General features: G+C 39.3%; 1 protein-coding gene across 3 annotated transcripts in view; it reads right to left on the bottom strand.

Annotated features, from left to right (window-relative positions):
* The window catches only part of DIAPH3 (diaphanous related formin 3), a 528,591-nt gene that overhangs the window by 425,654 nt on the left and 85,602 nt on the right, over positions 1–17,335 (bottom strand). For all 3 annotated transcript variants that reach the window (XM_043533700.1, XM_043533705.1, XM_043533707.1), the window contains 2 exons: positions 2,271–2,345; positions 2,116–2,185 (listed from right to left, as the gene is read on the bottom strand). In XM_043533700.1, the coding sequence (XP_043389635.1) occupies positions 2,116–2,185; positions 2,271–2,345 (145 nt within the window). The remainder of the gene's footprint in view (positions 1–2,115; positions 2,186–2,270; positions 2,346–17,335) is intronic.

Consider the following 17,335-nt stretch of genomic DNA (forward strand, 5'->3'; position numbering starts at 1 on the left):
ACACAGGGCCAGAAAGGGTTAAGCAACTTGCAGGCTAATTGACCCAGATTCAACCTTTAGAGACATTCTAGTATATAATGATTGTGCTTTTTTTGTGTGTTTACATATATATTGTTTGGTTACATTGTCAACCCCTAAAAGTTCATGTCTATCGCTGTATTCTGTTAATTCAGAGATCAAAAGGAGATAACATTTAATTGAACTGTAAATGTAGTGATATCATCCTCTTCGTTTCTCTTTTAAGCTTATAGTAAATTACCTGTAAATGATGGGAGATAGACAATTATCTTATGTTAATCCATGTAGCTAATTACCAGTGATGCTTACAAAATAGGAGGATCCTTTGAAGACACTACTCTTCACCCAGGGAACACCTGCTGTCAAGAAGCTGACAATAGCATGCCAGGGCTCTGTAAAAACTATTGGGCCCTGATGCTTTCATCTCAGATCTACTTAAGCTTCATCAGGGGAAGTCTGAGTAGCAAGACTGAGGTCTCCAGTTCCACTCTGGATCACCTGGATATTAAACATTGGACTGTAACCTATGGACTAATTCTAAAACAGCTTTTTGCAACTCTAAAGTTCACCATCTCTTATACAAAACTGACCTAAGTACTCTATTCATATCTGTATGTACAATGATATTTTAACCAATTCTCTTTCTCCTTTTTTTATAAATCTTCGTATTTGGGTAAGCATGTATTTGGGTAAGGTCTGAAATATTCATTGACCTGGGAGGTAATGTAGCCAGTCCTTTGGGATAGATGTAACTGTTATATGATGAACAAGATTTTCAGCAATCCTCATCATATGTGACTTGGCTGTCTGGGTGGCAGCTCAGGGCTGGGTTGCTTTAAGGGAATTTCTGAGCAACCAGAAAAATATTATAGAAGCTGTTTTGTTGATGGCTTCATGAATCTAAGCATTAGAATAATCATCAGTTTGGGGGATTGTCTGCCCCATTCTTTGCAGTTTGCCCTAGTTGAGCAATCTCAGCATGGCCCCCCTAGGGCCCCAGTCACATCCCAATGAACCATCATTATTCAGATATTTTGTGATTTGGTGCGAGTTCCTCAATAGGTACGTCAATAAAGACAGGACACATCTTTAAAGTCACATTCCCACTAGCACTTTTTGGAGCATTTAGAAACAATGAACTGGTGCCTGGATTTTTTATAAAAGATATTTCTTATAAGGCATTAGAGTTTAGGAATTTATAGAGGGACATATGATCGGTCAACTTGATCTTGAAACGTCAAAGACAGTATCATGACAAAGAAGTTGGAAGAGCTGTTCCTAGCACTGCTCAAAAGGAATACTTATCAATGCTAAACAAAAAGGAAAATCTGTGGATAATGCTGCAGCAATGTCGAAAAAGAGAAGCTCAATTTTCTTTGGAGTTTAAATTATGACTATATTTAATGGATCATTATGATTTCACTAGCTAAATATTAGCCTCTTGGGTTAATTTGTATTGTTTGTTTCTTCGAGAAAATTTAGTGGAAATTACATTTTATATTAAAATCACAATAGGTGATTAGGCTATGTACTTAAACTCTGAAACCATGTGCACTGTTCAAGAAATTAAATAAGGTCTTGAAATTTTTTAGCTTTACAATCAGTCTACAAATCAATCCATTGAACTATTAGCGAAACATGTTGTACAGATATTCAGCTTCACGCTGAGGAATGAAAAAGAATAGAGGGCAACTATCAAAAGAAACACTTTCAATTACAAAGGATGCTTCCATCCTAACAGAAGAAACAATTTCAAAGTTGTGGTACTGAAGTAACATTTTCCACATTAAACTTGTCTTTTAAAGCAATAGACAGTGTTCAACTTATTGACTATGTTTAGTTGTCAAGATTGTCAAATTTCCACTTGGATCAGAATATTTGGTTTGAGTGTACAGCACAATCCATGCACATTAATGGATCTGGGCTTAAGGGGCTGAAACATAACTGTGGTTTTCTTTCAGATATAATATCTGAAAACCATTCAAGCAAATAAAGTCATTTCAGGTTAAATCATGGTAATCCATGTATCTAAATCATAATGTAGCACAGACTACATTATGAATAAACTCAATTATTTAGTAACAACAAATCACATACCTTATTATTCATAAAGGCCTTCAAACACTGTACGATCTTATGCTGACTCCTCTTCACAACTCTGTCCTGACTGAATTGATATAAAAAATTTAAGTTGTAATTACAATTTAATTACATATTACACAAAATTCAAAGTTTACAGAAAGTGGTCTTACGGTTTTGTTTCAACCAGTCTTTCTAAAACATCCAGCAACAACCCCAATCCTTCATGTCCAAAGTTTTCAACCCAACTAGAAGAGAGGAAAAAAAAAAAAAAAAAAGACACCAGTGAAGTACATTTTTAATATCTCAGATTTCAGATACTGAATTATTATTATTTGTTATTTGTATTACCATAGCATCTAAGAGCTCCTGTCACGGACCAGGATCCCCTTTTACTAGGTGCTGTGTAAACAGGGCAAGAAGACAGTCCACCCCCCAAATTGCTTTGCATTTCAATCAGTTCTTTTGCACATGCCAAGAGCCTTCACAGATACACAACATAAAATAATAAAATTTAAACTTAACTCAAAACAAATGAACCTCAAATTCAGCAGAAATAATCCTGAAGAACTTTACTCATTCCTATATCAAATTAAATTTTCAAAATAGGGATTACTGATTAGCTCAAAGAGAACATTGGTATGATGCATGCTTTTCTGAAGCTAGCCACCAAGCCATCTGTTTTTTGGAAAAATAATTTTAAAATTTAAGAAATCTTCCATAATTCAGAGTAAAAACATTATTGTGTATTAGTTGTGCAAGCTTCCAGGATCTCTGGGAAATCTCAGCTTCCATCATTGTCAGTCATTCCTTTCCTTCTGTCACTTCATCAAGTTTGCAGTTCTATCGGATATCTGAATCCATATGGGTATTTCTGAATATATCATTTTTAGAAAACTTACTAAAACAATGAAAAAGTTTTCTTTGGTTCATAAGAGAAAAAATTAAAGACATCATGCTCTGAAATATTTTGACAGAGAATGGATTCTTATAACACACTTATTCTTTCTCAATCCAAAGTGTGAATTAAAGAGTTGTTCCGTGTTTTAACACTTTCTTATTAGTAAAATTTTTGACTAATACATTATTTCTGATAACATTACTAGAATTTTATCTTGAGACATAATACCATTTTCTTTTACTTCATCTTCTTATAGGAAGAATGCAGGCCCAGAATTTTAACCAAAAGGCTGCTGAATTCTTTCAAACAGCAAGCACTCAAAAACCCTGGTTCAGCCCTATGATAGCTATGAATTCATTAGGGCTTTAGGTAAGACTTATTTAACAGCTTCACTCCCATGCTTGTAATATTAACTCCTTGTACATATTAGCAACTTTATTGTAATGAAGAGTTTTCCAGAAATTGGATTAGAGAACCAAATAGTTCCAAATATTCATGGTACGTAACATTTTCAAGTGTGTTATGGTTACAAAAACACAGAGAATGATAACAGATATCTGGGAGAATCAAAACTTTATTTTAGAATGAAGAACAAAATTACACTAATTTGTTATAGCAATCTAGGATGATGACCCAGCACGTTGTTAGATTTGAGAAGTCTTTCACTGCAAATTTGACAAAATGCAAAGAAAGTACCAATAGGAGATTTCCAAAAATAGCTACAGCATTCTACCCAATGTTTAAGAATCTGAAGTGCCTTACAAAATCGGAGAGGTAAGAGACGTGGAACATGCGGTCAGAAATCTCAAAAGAGCAATACTCCGATGCAGAAACTACAGAACCCGAACAACCAGAAAAGAAAAATCAACCTTCTGCTGGTGGCATCTGACTCAGATGATGAAAATGAACATGTGTTGGTCCGCACTGCTTTGGATCATTACCAAGCAGAACCCATCATCAGCTTGGATGCATGTCCTCTGGAACAGTGGTTACAGCATGAAAGGGAGCGCTTCCGCAGCAGCGTTTTGAAGCGCGAGTGTGGTCACGTGCAAGCACTGGGAGAGCGCTCTCCCAGCGCTCCTGGTAATCCACCTCCACAAGAGAATTAGCTCTGAACGCTGGGAGCCCAGCGCCCAGCACTCGGAGCCTGTTTACACTTTAAAACGCTCTGACTTGCTGCGCTCAGGGGGGTGATTTTTCACAACCCTGAGTCAGCAAGATAGAGCGCTATAAAACGTAAGTGTAGCCAAGCCCTTAGAAATGGGACCTAGATGGAGGAACTACACCTCAAGAGTACCTAAAAATCCAAAGTCACAGGCAGTGTCTGGACTCTACTCAATCGCAGGAAGCTTAAATGCACACAGCCCCATCATCTTGGCCCAAAATAGCATCCTGGTGATTGATCAACAGGGGATTTTTACCAGGACTGTGACAGAGAGGAAGAATTGTTTAGTGGATAGGGTGCTAAGCTGGAACTCATGAGACTCTGCCACACACTTCCTGTTTGACCTTGGGCAAGTCACTCAGTCTCTCTCTCTCTCAATTCTCCACCTATAAAATGGAAATAATAGTGCTTTCTTATCTTATAGGAATTTTGTGAGGCATTCAGCTACTATGGTAATGGGGGGGGGCACATAAGAACTCTAGAATAAGATGCTAAAAACCTACATTGTGAAACAGGTGTTACAAACCCTAATTCCCTTCCATGGATATGCATAATAGAACTAGAAAAAGTTCCTGAAACCCTGCAACACTGTGCTCTCCCTAAGGGCTTACTACGGAATAGCTTGTTTAAAAAACTGAATATTTAATTTATAGCTTAAATTGTATTTGTAACAAAATGTAGGAATCTGTATATTAAGCAATTGTGTATTACTTTCTTGGAATATGAGTAGGAAACTATTAAGATTTAAATTTAGGATTTTGAATATGCTAGTCCTAAAGGTTTAATTCTGTGTAATGCTTTCCGAAAAAAAAATTCAAAATAAACCTTGGCACACGCTTTAACAAAGGGATAACCTGAGGTGCAGGAAAAAGAACGCAACAAGAACTTATACATAATTTGCCCTAAAAATGACAGCTACTCTTTGGTAAAGGTATCCAGCACTGAATTCTCTAGTCACACCTGTATTGTTTTTATTTATAAAAGAGTGTGGCTATCAGTCTGTGTTACGAGGTCCCATAGCAGTCAGTTGGTTCTTTGCATGTACACAGAGAACTTGTAAGAAGCCTGTCCTGCATCTCCATGCAAAATCAGCATCTTGTTGATTTTACCACAAATTTTCACCCATTGCTAGTGATGAAAGCAAAATTTTTCACGGAGTAGGAACTCCAGATAGCGGATAGTCAGTCATATTCTGGAGCAGGGCATACTTACTAGGGCCACCTCTGTTACTCACAAGCCCCCTTCTTTCCAGGATATGCTGATCAGTCACTAGGTGTCTAAATAACTCCACGACATACACAGATGGCTGTCCTCAACTGGACTTGAATATTCTTACTCAGGGACCTCCAAAATATGAAGTTCTCTATAGCTTGCCCTGCCTGAAAGGACTGAAAACCACAGCTATTGATTAGGTCAGTTGTAAGTCCCACCCATCTCCCCAGAAAAATGAAAGGGATGTAATAATCATTTCAACTGAATTTTGTATTATATTACCATGATGTCTGATGGCTTTCAATGCTGTCCCAAAGGACATTTGAAGGGGCTGGTGTTTTGTATGTGAATAAATAATGCCCATTGATAAAAAGTATCTTTTCACCTTGAATGAAAGATTCTAGATAAACACAAATGCAGACTGTGTTGCAGAAAGACCACATGGAGTATCAAAAAAGATAAGGATGCAAGAAGGGTATCAGGAAAACAGAGGACACACACCTGGAGGAGTGCCCAGAAGAAAGGTTCAGGAAAGAAGATACAGCTCCTTCTGCTGTACTCCTCAAGCTATTACTAGCGCTCATAGCTACCAGACTGAAGGCTCCACTTCAGTTCTTGCTCCACCCACACATCATGAGTCCCCTCTACACTATCATGCCCGGCAAACAATGCAGCCTTTGGACAATTCAGTGCCTACCTGGACCATGTCACAGACAATGAACACCACACAGTACAAAGAGATACACCACATGCCTTCCTCCAGTCCAGTCACAGCTTTCCCAGACATAGTACCCCAGGAGAACAGAGGGACAGGAGACACCAGGAAAAGCTCAATGTGTCATTTGGGGACATGCACTTTTCACTGTTTTGGCACTATTTATTGTGTTGTGAGTTTTGATGGTGGATGGTCTGCCTTTCTGATTTTTTACATTGACATGTAAATACCCGTGTAAAATAAAGTTTTGAATTTGCACAGAAGGCTACAGTAGCATGTTTTCTTATATGTAATGTTAGAAGTGGCACAAACTGTAATGAATGTGCAGACTCAATAACTTTCATAACAAAAACTTAGAAATTGTCGTCACAATAATCCCTAAACTGTGAGTTGCAGTACCTGGCCAGTACTGAAAAAAAAAATGCATAACATCTCTGTACGTTTCATAAAAGCTTTTACAAAAATACGTAATACCAACACATTAAAAAAATACCACAGCTGCCCCACTCCCATATATAGAACAATTTAAAATCCATTTAATTCCCCCTCATGCATGGGACCACGTAAACCCATTATGAGTGCACAAAGCATCCATGATTTCTGTTTTGCATGTGAATCCAGCACCAATCATGCATGACAGGCACACTGTCAAACTGTGTGTACCAGCTCAGAAATCCAGTAGTGTCTTTAGTCCATTCCTGGTAAAAAAGGTTCCCCGCTCTGTCCCTGCAGACATTGTGCAGAACACAGCATGTTATAATAATGTGGACTGCTTTAATGATACCAGTATGCATAACAGAATATCAGTCTGTCAAATGTACATTCCACCCCCATTCTACAGCTAAAGAATGTGTCACTCCATCTTCTTTGGCCAAGTGCTCTGAAATCAGGGTATGGTTTCATAAGCTATGGAACATGGGACAAGCAGAGTCCCCTAGAACAACAGTGGGGACAGTGACTCCTTTTATAATGTCATTCAATGAGAATAACATCCCAACTTCTCCACAAAGAAAGTCCCAATCTCAGGAACAACCTGGCGTCAAGCATCCTGCCAGTGCGCACTATATTAGTGTCCATTAATCTGCTCCAATGGTTGACCAGGGCCTGCCTAACCATGAAGTAGTACCCATTGTAATTTGTGTACTTATGCTCCTTGCAGAGGGCAAAAGTATAGGCTCAGGTCCCAGCAATGACCCCAGCACAGCTTGGAAAGCCCACTCTCTCAAAGCCAGTAATTACTTCAAAAAATTTGTAATGCCCAACACCTTTGAGTAATCACTTCACAAACATTTGCCACAACCATCCCACAGTTGATTTACCAAGTCCAAAATGGTTGGGCCATGGACCTGTAACAGTCTGGTGTAATCCACTTCCAGATCGCTATAGCAACCTCCTTCTAGAACAACATCCTCTCTCATCTGGTGCTAACGAGTTGGGGCAAGCTAATCACAAACCTCTGCTTCTTCATGTGAGTTCTGGACCCAGTGTCGGTCACCCCAAGACCACATGACTATGTGATCTCACCAGTCTGTGCGTTGGCCCTGCTTCAGGAACATCGGTCTACAAAAGAGCAATGTGCAGCTAATGTAACAGGCATGTGCAGCATCAGCTGGGTTGCAGCTGGCATGTCAATAGCCCCTTCCAAGGGGTGCCTTTGGCAGTTCACAAACTGCCAACAGAACCACAACCTGCATCTGACATATGATTTGCCTGATTGATCTTATGAAGTGGAAAACTTCCTTCACCAGTTTGGATTCCAGGTTGATGGCCCCAGCTGCTGGGGACATACAGACAAAGTGGTTGGAGTGGATGAGCTGGCAAGCGAAAACCACCCAGAACACTTATGGGTCAACTCCTGCAGGACAGACAGACAAGTTCTCCCACAACCTACTGTGAACCAACCGCTAGAGTTGCTTCAGCTTGCAAGAACACTAGGAACCCTAAAATACGATATAATGTATGCCCACAGAAGCTGAAATTCTGACTTAGGTCTGCATAGTACAGTACAGTGGTACCAGCAGTCATGAGGCTTAACTTTTCAATACAGTGTGGATGCTCAAGCATGGGCTTGGAAACAGTTGGCGGACATGCGTCACACAGACCTCGGCCTAATGTGCTGTGTAAGCATACCGTGATGCTACTGCAATAAAAATAGATTGTAATTTGTGTATTGACTCACTTATACAAATGGTAAGAAACAGTGGAAGATGTAAAAATAAACATGGAAAACTCCCAAAGTAAAAAAAAGTGCTTAAAAGTAACAATGTAGTTACTGTATCATTTAAAGAACTGCATATTTCATTACAACAAAAAAATTATGAACCATAGTTAACTAATTTTATTCATTCTTTTTGTGATCTGTATTTTTGTACTTAAATATTTCCTTTGAGATACTGTTAAGCAGAAAATAGCCTTTAACATGTTTAGCCACTGATAACTATTGCTTGAGAAAAATATTGTACAATTAGTTTAAAAGGATAACTCATTCATAATAAAATCATGTATATGGACTATTATTTGAAGTAGGTAACATGCATTAATACATGTTTTGTTTAAGAAAAGGTAGGTAAGTATCATCCCCCTGCAGATGCGCATCAATCTGAATAAGAGGGGTAGTTGTCTAATGGATTAGATGTGCACTCTGTTAAGCCACATATGAAAACTTAGTTCACCATCTCCAAAAACACAAGCTTCAATCGTCTGAGAAGCACTACTAGCTACAGAAATAACCTAACTCATGAACAGCCAAAAAATGGCACCATGCTCATACTGGGAGTGTTCCACTGAATTACTGGGGCCTAAAGCTAGCCACCGTACCTCAATTAATAACCTTCCCTTGATTACGTTTTCTGCATCTGAAGTAACACGAGATTTACTTGTGTGGAAAGTTTCAAGTGGTAAGAGTATGCCATTTTTGAAAGACAAAACACAGGCAAAAACTAGATTTTCAAATCAGTTCAATGTTTTATTCATTGGCAAGTCAAGAACTATTAGCAGAGATCTGAAAAGAATTGGATATACTCTCAGTTTCAGAGCACCCTTGATAGAATCTTGTTTTGGTGTAAAAACTAAGCCAAAATTATATGGAAGCCAAAACAGGGCTTCGTGAATGAAATTAGTTGAAGCTTTTTACACTTTGAATAATTTAAAACCACTGTCATTCCCTTTTTTAGTTTTAATTTAATAAATCGGAAGTTTTGTTGATAATTTTAGAATTAGAAGGGCCCTCAAATGAAAATATTTATATGCACAAAGCAGTACAATATAGCTACAATTACTTTTACGTGGGGAAGTGAAGGAGTAATCAATACAAAGCCTAAGGCCCACTCCTCCCCTCCAACCAACACTGCCAACTGAAGGACATCTGGAAAAAAAGAAAGCTTAGAGACCTTGAAATGTGGACCATCATTACACTGAATCACTTGATATAAGCAGAAATGTTTAACTTTAGCATGAGTAATTAGCTTCTCAGCATCAACACCAAATTCCATACCCACCTAAATATTGCACATACTCAGTCAACCTTTCTCCAGTACCAGCCTGAAGGAGCCACCTTGCAATTCCAGACAAAGACAAATAAGTGGTATCACATACAGAGTTTTGTGAACCTAAACTTTGCAAGTATTAAAAGGTGGACAAAGTTAATGAAAGTGCTATCCCACAGTAAAAGATTTAGATTAAGTTAACTCTAAGTTGTCCTCACATTTCTGTACTAATCTTCCATTATATAAAATGGTGGACAAAAAGTCTTTTTATCAGACTTTTTAAAATTTAATGTAAATACATATTTATGTTTTAAAAATAAACCTATTTGAAATTATGACAATTTACGTTCAGATTGCAACTCACCATAGCTATTATAATAATTTCAATTCAATAAAAATATTAAGCAGCATGTTTGCTGCCAAAGTTTTAAAGAAAGTCAAACAACTGAACATGCAGAAGTCACTGGTTAAGCACCTGGAACCAGAGCTTGCTGAAGTGCTAAGCCACCTTTTGATAGCAGTAACCTCTTCAGCAGGCTCAGAGAGAATGCCTTCTCATTTCAGTTTATTCCAATAGTTCAGTTCAATGTTTAGTTCACTCACAGCTTGTTTTCCTCTTCCAATCTATGAAAAAAAATCCAGTTGAGAGGCTGAGATCTACTATTTCTGAAATCTTGAGGAATGCAGTAACCAGAAACAATCACTTAATTCACTAACTACAGGTAATATTTCCTCTGTTAATAAACCGGTTTTAAATGCAAAACGTTTTGATAAAGCTTTTTATTTAACTAAAAAAATTAAAATGCTGTTTTTCTGCATTTTTAATTGAATTCAAATTTCCATCCCAGTAGAACTTGATGCACATCACAAGGAAAAAATTAATCATTATCCGGTAAAGAAGAAACTAATCATTCACCACTTTTCTAATATAAGACATAAAAATTAATAATCTGAATAAATGTATGTTAAGTGATATAATTGTTTCAGAAAGCATGTATAGACAGTGTATCTTCTGGTTAACCAAAGTATAAAATGAGCATAAAGGCTACATTTATTTGCAAATCAACATGTTTTAATGGTTCCCAGCCAATGAGAATCAACTTTTCTTTAAGAAAATAACTAAAAGTGGAAAACAAGATTAAAACTGGTGATTTAATTTGCTTTATTTGAATCAATCCATCCTGCTATGTAATCAACAAAGACACTTGAAATTTTATTTTCATGTTTTTGCCAGTTATTGCATGTTTTAAAGTAACCTGACTCATTAATATTGTCTACATTTTCGTTTCCTTTTAATACAAACTGTGTGCCCATAAATATTTTTTAATTATTTATTTCCGTGAAGTATATTTCCAATGTACAAAGGGGAAAAAAGCAGTTTGAGTCAGAAAAGATTGCACGAGTCAAGAAATATTGAGCATGTTGGCCTCTGTCCTGACAGAAGTTTATTGAATTCCATAGCTTACAACAAAAAGTGATATCTTTTCATCCTCAGTAAAAAAAAGAAAACTGCAACAAGAAAATTATCAACTAATCTAGAAGTGATCAGTCTTCAGGAAAGTATATCAGCCTGTATTGCTTTGTGCTTGTCAGCACAATTCACCACGAGGTTTCAATAATTTAACTATAAACAGCATTCACAGACGACTAGACATGTGCAAATATTCTCTCTACCTTTGTTAAATATTCACAGCAGAGTTTCAAACATTCTCACCAGGAAAGCTTCTTGTGAAATAAAGTACAAAAACAAAATAGTTTCACATCAATATTTAACAAACCTGGATAAGAGTCCAACAATAAGCACTTTGATAGAAAACTGGATAGTGCAATGTCCAACCTTTTAAGAGAAAAATGTTCAAGGAATATTTTAACTTACATTCCTTAGCAAACTGAGTGAGTTTCCCCTCCAGAAATAGACAAAATGGGGCGACAGAACAGCAATACTGAACAAGGAGGTAGAACTAATGGAGATAGCAAGAGCCCAAACTACTGTTTACAAATTTATTTCCACTGTGGTCTTGGCCTTCTGACAAAGAGAAGCAATAACTACTTCCTTTTTACGTAGAAGTATGGCTTCATTTTCATCATATAGAAGTAGGCATGTGAAAATTCATTCTCCAAATGTAAGGTGAATGTTGAGTAACAAAAGCTTTTTAAAATAACGGAGGGTGGCAACTGATCCAAGCTCTTAACAGTTTTATCTGCAGTGTATGTCATCATGATACTTAAGCTAGTTTTGTAAGCAATTTATGTCTACAAGCAGGATAATACTCATTTAAAACCTTCCAACCATCCAAAGAGAAAAAAGTCATTACTGAAGAAACCAACATCTTGTAAATTTAAGACTGTGTTGAAAGGCTCCAAGGCCTTCTGATCCATTCCTCTTTGATCATTAATAGGACTACAAAATAGGTCACTTTAAAAAGTCATATTTTAACTTTTTTTCAAATCAACAGAAATGGCACAGAATATATCTTGTCACTGAGTAGAGAGGCAAAATTCTGAATTACTTGTGATTTAAAAACAAAATCCATAATAATACATTTTGGTGGATTCACATATAAAGAAGGTTAAGAATTCTAAATGCTGATTCCTAAACAAACTATTTCTATGGTTTTCCTACTCATGAACTATCATTTTCTCCCTAAACTGGGATTGACTGAAAAATAGCAGCTTAAATTTAAAAGAACCCTTTTCAAGCATAGCACAATAAGTGACTGAAATAGCAGCTGAAGAATGTAAATCGAACAGGACAAAGGAAAATTATTTTAATATTGCAGGTTATTTAGAACTAAGAATTATAACAAAATTATATTCTGATGGGTGGGGTATTTTTACTCTAAGTTTACAAAATGAAATTTCTTTAAAGTTTTACAACCTATTTAGAACCAATTTGGTTACTCAAAATATGTAGTTTCCATGATAAATATTTCTTAACTTTTGTTGAAGAAAACTCATATTAAGACCTTTGACAAGGAGAAAAGGTGCAGGTGACAAAATAATAAATTTGATATCTTAATCTGAAGGTCAGCTTTAATACAATATCAAAAACCAATTTCCACTCATGTGTCAGAGTCCTTCATCAGGTATGTTTAACACAATTATAACCTATACCAAAACTTTAATTTGCTCCTAACCTCTTACTTGGGGCAATTAGGTACTCAAAAGCAACAAGTCTAGTGGGACCTACGAACACTTAAGTCATGCACCATAAATTGGAACAAAACATGAACAAACAGCAAAATATAAGTAATCCTTCCATGGAATTTGTGTAAGCTACATGATGCCAAAAATGACTTGAAAGTGCTTTGGTTGAAAGTGCTTAGCAGAAGTCTATAGATCACTGTAGCGAGGCAGAGTGGGTCCCTGCCGCCTCAGAAAGTGACGAGCCCCTCCGGACACAAGAGTAGGCAGAGCAAGGAAGCCCTGAGCCCCGCAGAGTGTCAGGTGTGGCATAGGAAGCATAAGGCCCGACCGCAGAGCTCACAGAGAGCAGCCGCCGGGGAGACCAGATGCCTCCAGCCTACCTCCCGGTTGGGAAACTCCAGCAACCTGCAGCAGACCCAGGAGCTGCCCAGGCCTCTCCCAGGCCAGCTACCCGGAAGAGTTGCCAACCCTGCCCCAAGCCAGCTATCCCGAGGAACCCCTGGTGCCGGACCGCCTGAGGACACCACCCTGACCCAGGTACCTCAAAAGTAGCCCGGGGGCAGCCAACCCTAGTCTGGCTGCAACACTGCAAGAACCCATGTCAGTGTGTTGCGGCCAGGATCCCCACTGACGCAGCAGCGGGTCGTCTGCCGCTGCTAGGGCCCCGAGCTGGTACGCAGTGGAGTGGGAGGGCCTGCGTTCCCCCCTGCCACCCAACTCGCGGGTGGCAATCTCCCCCTCTCCCAAGCCTTCAGACCTAGGCTCACCATTTATATACTGTTATTGCTCAACCCCTGCCTCAGGACCTGAGCCCCTGGCTCACCCTTGCCCCACCCTGACCTAGGCCCTGGGCTGACAACTGTGTTTACTTCTGCCCTCACGAAGGCCGCGAAGGAAAACTCCTGTGGCCAGACTAATTCCCTGCTAGGCCTCCTCCCGAACTTAGTGAGGCGGTGGGGGTCCCTGCCACCCCAGAGAGAGACTAGCCCGGCTAGCCTCTCTACAATCACATACTTGTAACGTATCTTATTTACTAGGATTTCCATTGTTATAGTGGATTTCTGCCCTTTTGTTCTTTCCCTGCCATCACATGCTCATCTTAGTAGGAATCTGGTAACTGGCATACCAAAACACACTAGTGGCATATCCACAGTCCAGTATCTGGTGAAAGAACACAACGCCAAATGAGTCAAAGAAAACACATGAAATCCTATAGTATACAGTTATGAAATAAATGGGCATGGAAGAATTAGATTATCTTAAGCATCAAACATCAATTTCACCATAAACACACAAACTGAAGATGATGATAATCAATAATAATCAGTCTTTACAGATAAGCAAAGTACGAAAAATGCTTCTTAACAACTTAGAGCAGGGCTGGGGAAACTTTTTGGCCCGAGGGACACATCTGAGTGGAGAAATTGAATACAGGGCCATGAATGTAAGGCTGGGGCAAGGGGTTCAGGTGCAGGGACTCGTGGCAAGGGGTTGGGGAGGACGAAGGGGTGCGGAGTGTGGGAGGGAACTCAGCAGGGGGTTGGGAGCAGAAGGTGTGCGGTGTGAAGAAAGGGGCTCAGGGCAGGGGGTTGGGGTGGTACCCACAGGTTAGGGCAGCACGCAGAGCCCTCTGTCCCCCCGCCACCAGGGGCTACAGGGATGTGATGCCAGCTGCTTCCTGGAGCAGTGCGGGGCCCGCAGCACTACAGGGGTGGCAATCCTGCGGGCCGGATCCAAAGCCCTGATAGAATCATAGACTCATAGAATATCAGGGTTGGAAGGGATCTCAGGAGGTCATCTAGTCCAACCCCCTGCTCAAAGCAGGACCATTCCCCAATTTTTGCCCCCGATCCCTAAATGGCTCCCTCAAGGATTGAACTCACAACCCTGGGTTTAGCAGGCCAATGCTCAAACCACTGAGCTAGCCCTGGCAGGATCTGGCCCGCGGGCCGTAGTTTGCCCACCCCGACTTAGAGTTTCATTAAGGCTTTGTATATTTTATATATATATAGGCTTTGTCTATTTTGACATGAGGTTGACCATTTGTATTTTAACAGTTATAAAGCTTCAACTTTTTGAATCTCAGTGTCTGTCATTAAATTGTCTGATCCTTCCCCCATTATCTGTCATCATCTGTCATAATTTCCCACAACTGTTAAAATTTAAATTGATAAACAAAATGCTCAAAAAAAAGAGATATTTTGACAGATTATACCAAAAAGATCAAATTCTGCCAACCCCAGAAGTAACCTACTCATAATGGAAGTTTCTCACTAACCAACGTGCTTCAGCGGCTGCCTTAAACCTGCTTCATATCTCCCCTTCTAGTTTTTTAGTACTTTCCGTGATGGCACAATGTTATTATCCAGAGAGAAAAAAAGTTAACACCCTTTAATTAACATCGCTAACAATATTCTATTAAATGGTTCAAGTAGCAGCAACAAAGATTTGAGCCAAGACTTTTAATAAATTTGTGTGTGTGTGTGTGTGTATGTATGTATATATATATATATATATAAAAAGGACTTTTAGTGAAGAGAAGCTTACTGTTGGGAGAGCAAAGGTACTAAACATTTGTGTATATGTATTGTGAGGGGGCAAGCCTAGATGGCTATAGGAAAGTAGTGGGAGATAGATATATTAGCTCCAGGCTAAACAAATCCCTGGTACCAGGTTGAGTGAAATGGAAGCTGCTCCAGGTCAATTAAGACACCTGGGGCCAATTAAGAACTTTCCAGAAGGCAGGGAGAATGCTAGGTTGATTGGGACACCTGAAGCCAATCAGGGCCTGGCTGAAACTAGTTAAAAGCCTCCCAGCCAGTCAGGTGGGTGTGCATGTCAGGAGCTGTGGAAGCAAGTTGTGCTGTTGGAGAGGCTGAGTAGTACACACCATATCAGGCACAAGGAAGGAGGCCCTGAGGTAAGGGTGAAGTGGAGCTTGAGGAAGTGAGGGCTGCTGTGGGGGAAGTAGCCCAGGGAATTGTACATGTCATGTTTCTAAAAGGTCAGCTACCATAGCTGATACTATTAGGGTCCCTGGGCTGGAGCCCGGAGTAGAGGGTGGGCCTGGGCTCCCTGATTAATCACTGAGACTGGGAGACAACAGAGACTGTGCAAGGAAGGATAACTTCTCCTCACCTCCCTCGCTGGCTTATGATGAAAAATGGGTCCGTAGACTGTGACCCTTGTCTCTAGAGAAAGAAGGGTTCCGTGGAGGGTCACAGTGAACCTCTGAGGCTAGCGAAATCCGCCAGGAAACGTGGGACCCATGGAGGCAAGGACAGAGCTTTGTCACAGTATGTACGTATACACACATGCGCACACACGCACAGAACTTATTAAAAGTATATATATATATTTTTAATTAACGAGGCAGAAGAAGAAAAAGGAATTTCAAAGAAGAGGCTAGAAACCTTTGGAAAGGTGAACATTTTCTGCCATCTGCAGGATGGGTAAAAAACATAAAATGACATGCTGACCTATCAAGTGGACAAATTTACAGTTTGCAATCAGATATGCATACATCCCAATATCTTGGACTGCCCAATGGGAAGATAATTGAGGCAACAAACAGATTCTTTTTTTGGAACTGGACCAGCCCCTCAACAAAACAACCAAATGGAAAAATCTGTATAAAAAAAACTTTTGCAGAATCCCAGTCCATTGGGGTCTATCAGTGGAAAGAGAGCAATCATCTGAGAGATCCAGCTTTCCTCTAAAGATTCAGAGCTCCTGAAAGCTCAAGCATCCTGATCCTGACCCAAGAAGAGATCCCTGTTTATGTAGTCAATGTTTAGTACCTTTGCTCTCCCAACAGTAAGCTTCTCTTAACTAAAGGTCCTTTATGGACAAGAACCTGAGTTTTGGAACCTTAGGAGGTCCAAAGTTTCAAATATAGGAAACATTAGGAAAGAAGAGCTTTCCCAAAGCTGAAAAATAACCATCACCTCACCAGAAGACTCCCTGGCCAACAGAAGCAAAGGTTATGTAATCCCACTTTCTTCTAAAGCATAGGAAGATTTGTAAATCAGTATTTACTGCCAAGATTCCACAGGCAATTTCTGTGCTTTGAAGGAAACAAGAATTTGGCCTTGGAGAGCAAAAATATTACCTTTCCAGAATTCTGAACTCCCTTGTATGTAGTTCAGATTCTTGTTCCACAAATGTTATGGATCTTTGAACTGAAATTCCAAAACTTAACTTCCATAGATACAAATAAAATATTCTGATTTCAAATAAGTACTTAAATAGATTATACAAGAAGGAAAGAAATAGAGCCTTTAAGTAGCTTTAAGATTTCAAATCTTCCCCGAAGGGACACAGAGTGTGGGGTTGCATCCCTGGCCGCCTCGGCTAACAGTCATTGATAAACCTTTCCCTATGAAACTTATCTAATTTTTTTTTAATCCAGTTATACTTTTGGCCTTCACAGCATCACCTAGCAAAGAGTTCCACAAGTGGACTGTGCGTTGTGTGAAGTAGTACTTCCTAATTTTAGTTATAAACCTATTGCCTATTAATTTAGCCGAGAGACAGCTGGTTATTGTTGTGAAGGGGTCTTGTTGGGCCAGACATGCTAGCATGCTGCAACAGAGACCCAGCATCTGGACCAC

Source organism: Chelonia mydas, chromosome 1 (assembly GCF_015237465.2).
Source record: "Chelonia mydas isolate rCheMyd1 chromosome 1, rCheMyd1.pri.v2, whole genome shotgun sequence".
NCBI lineage: Eukaryota > Metazoa > Chordata > Testudines > Cheloniidae > Chelonia > Chelonia mydas.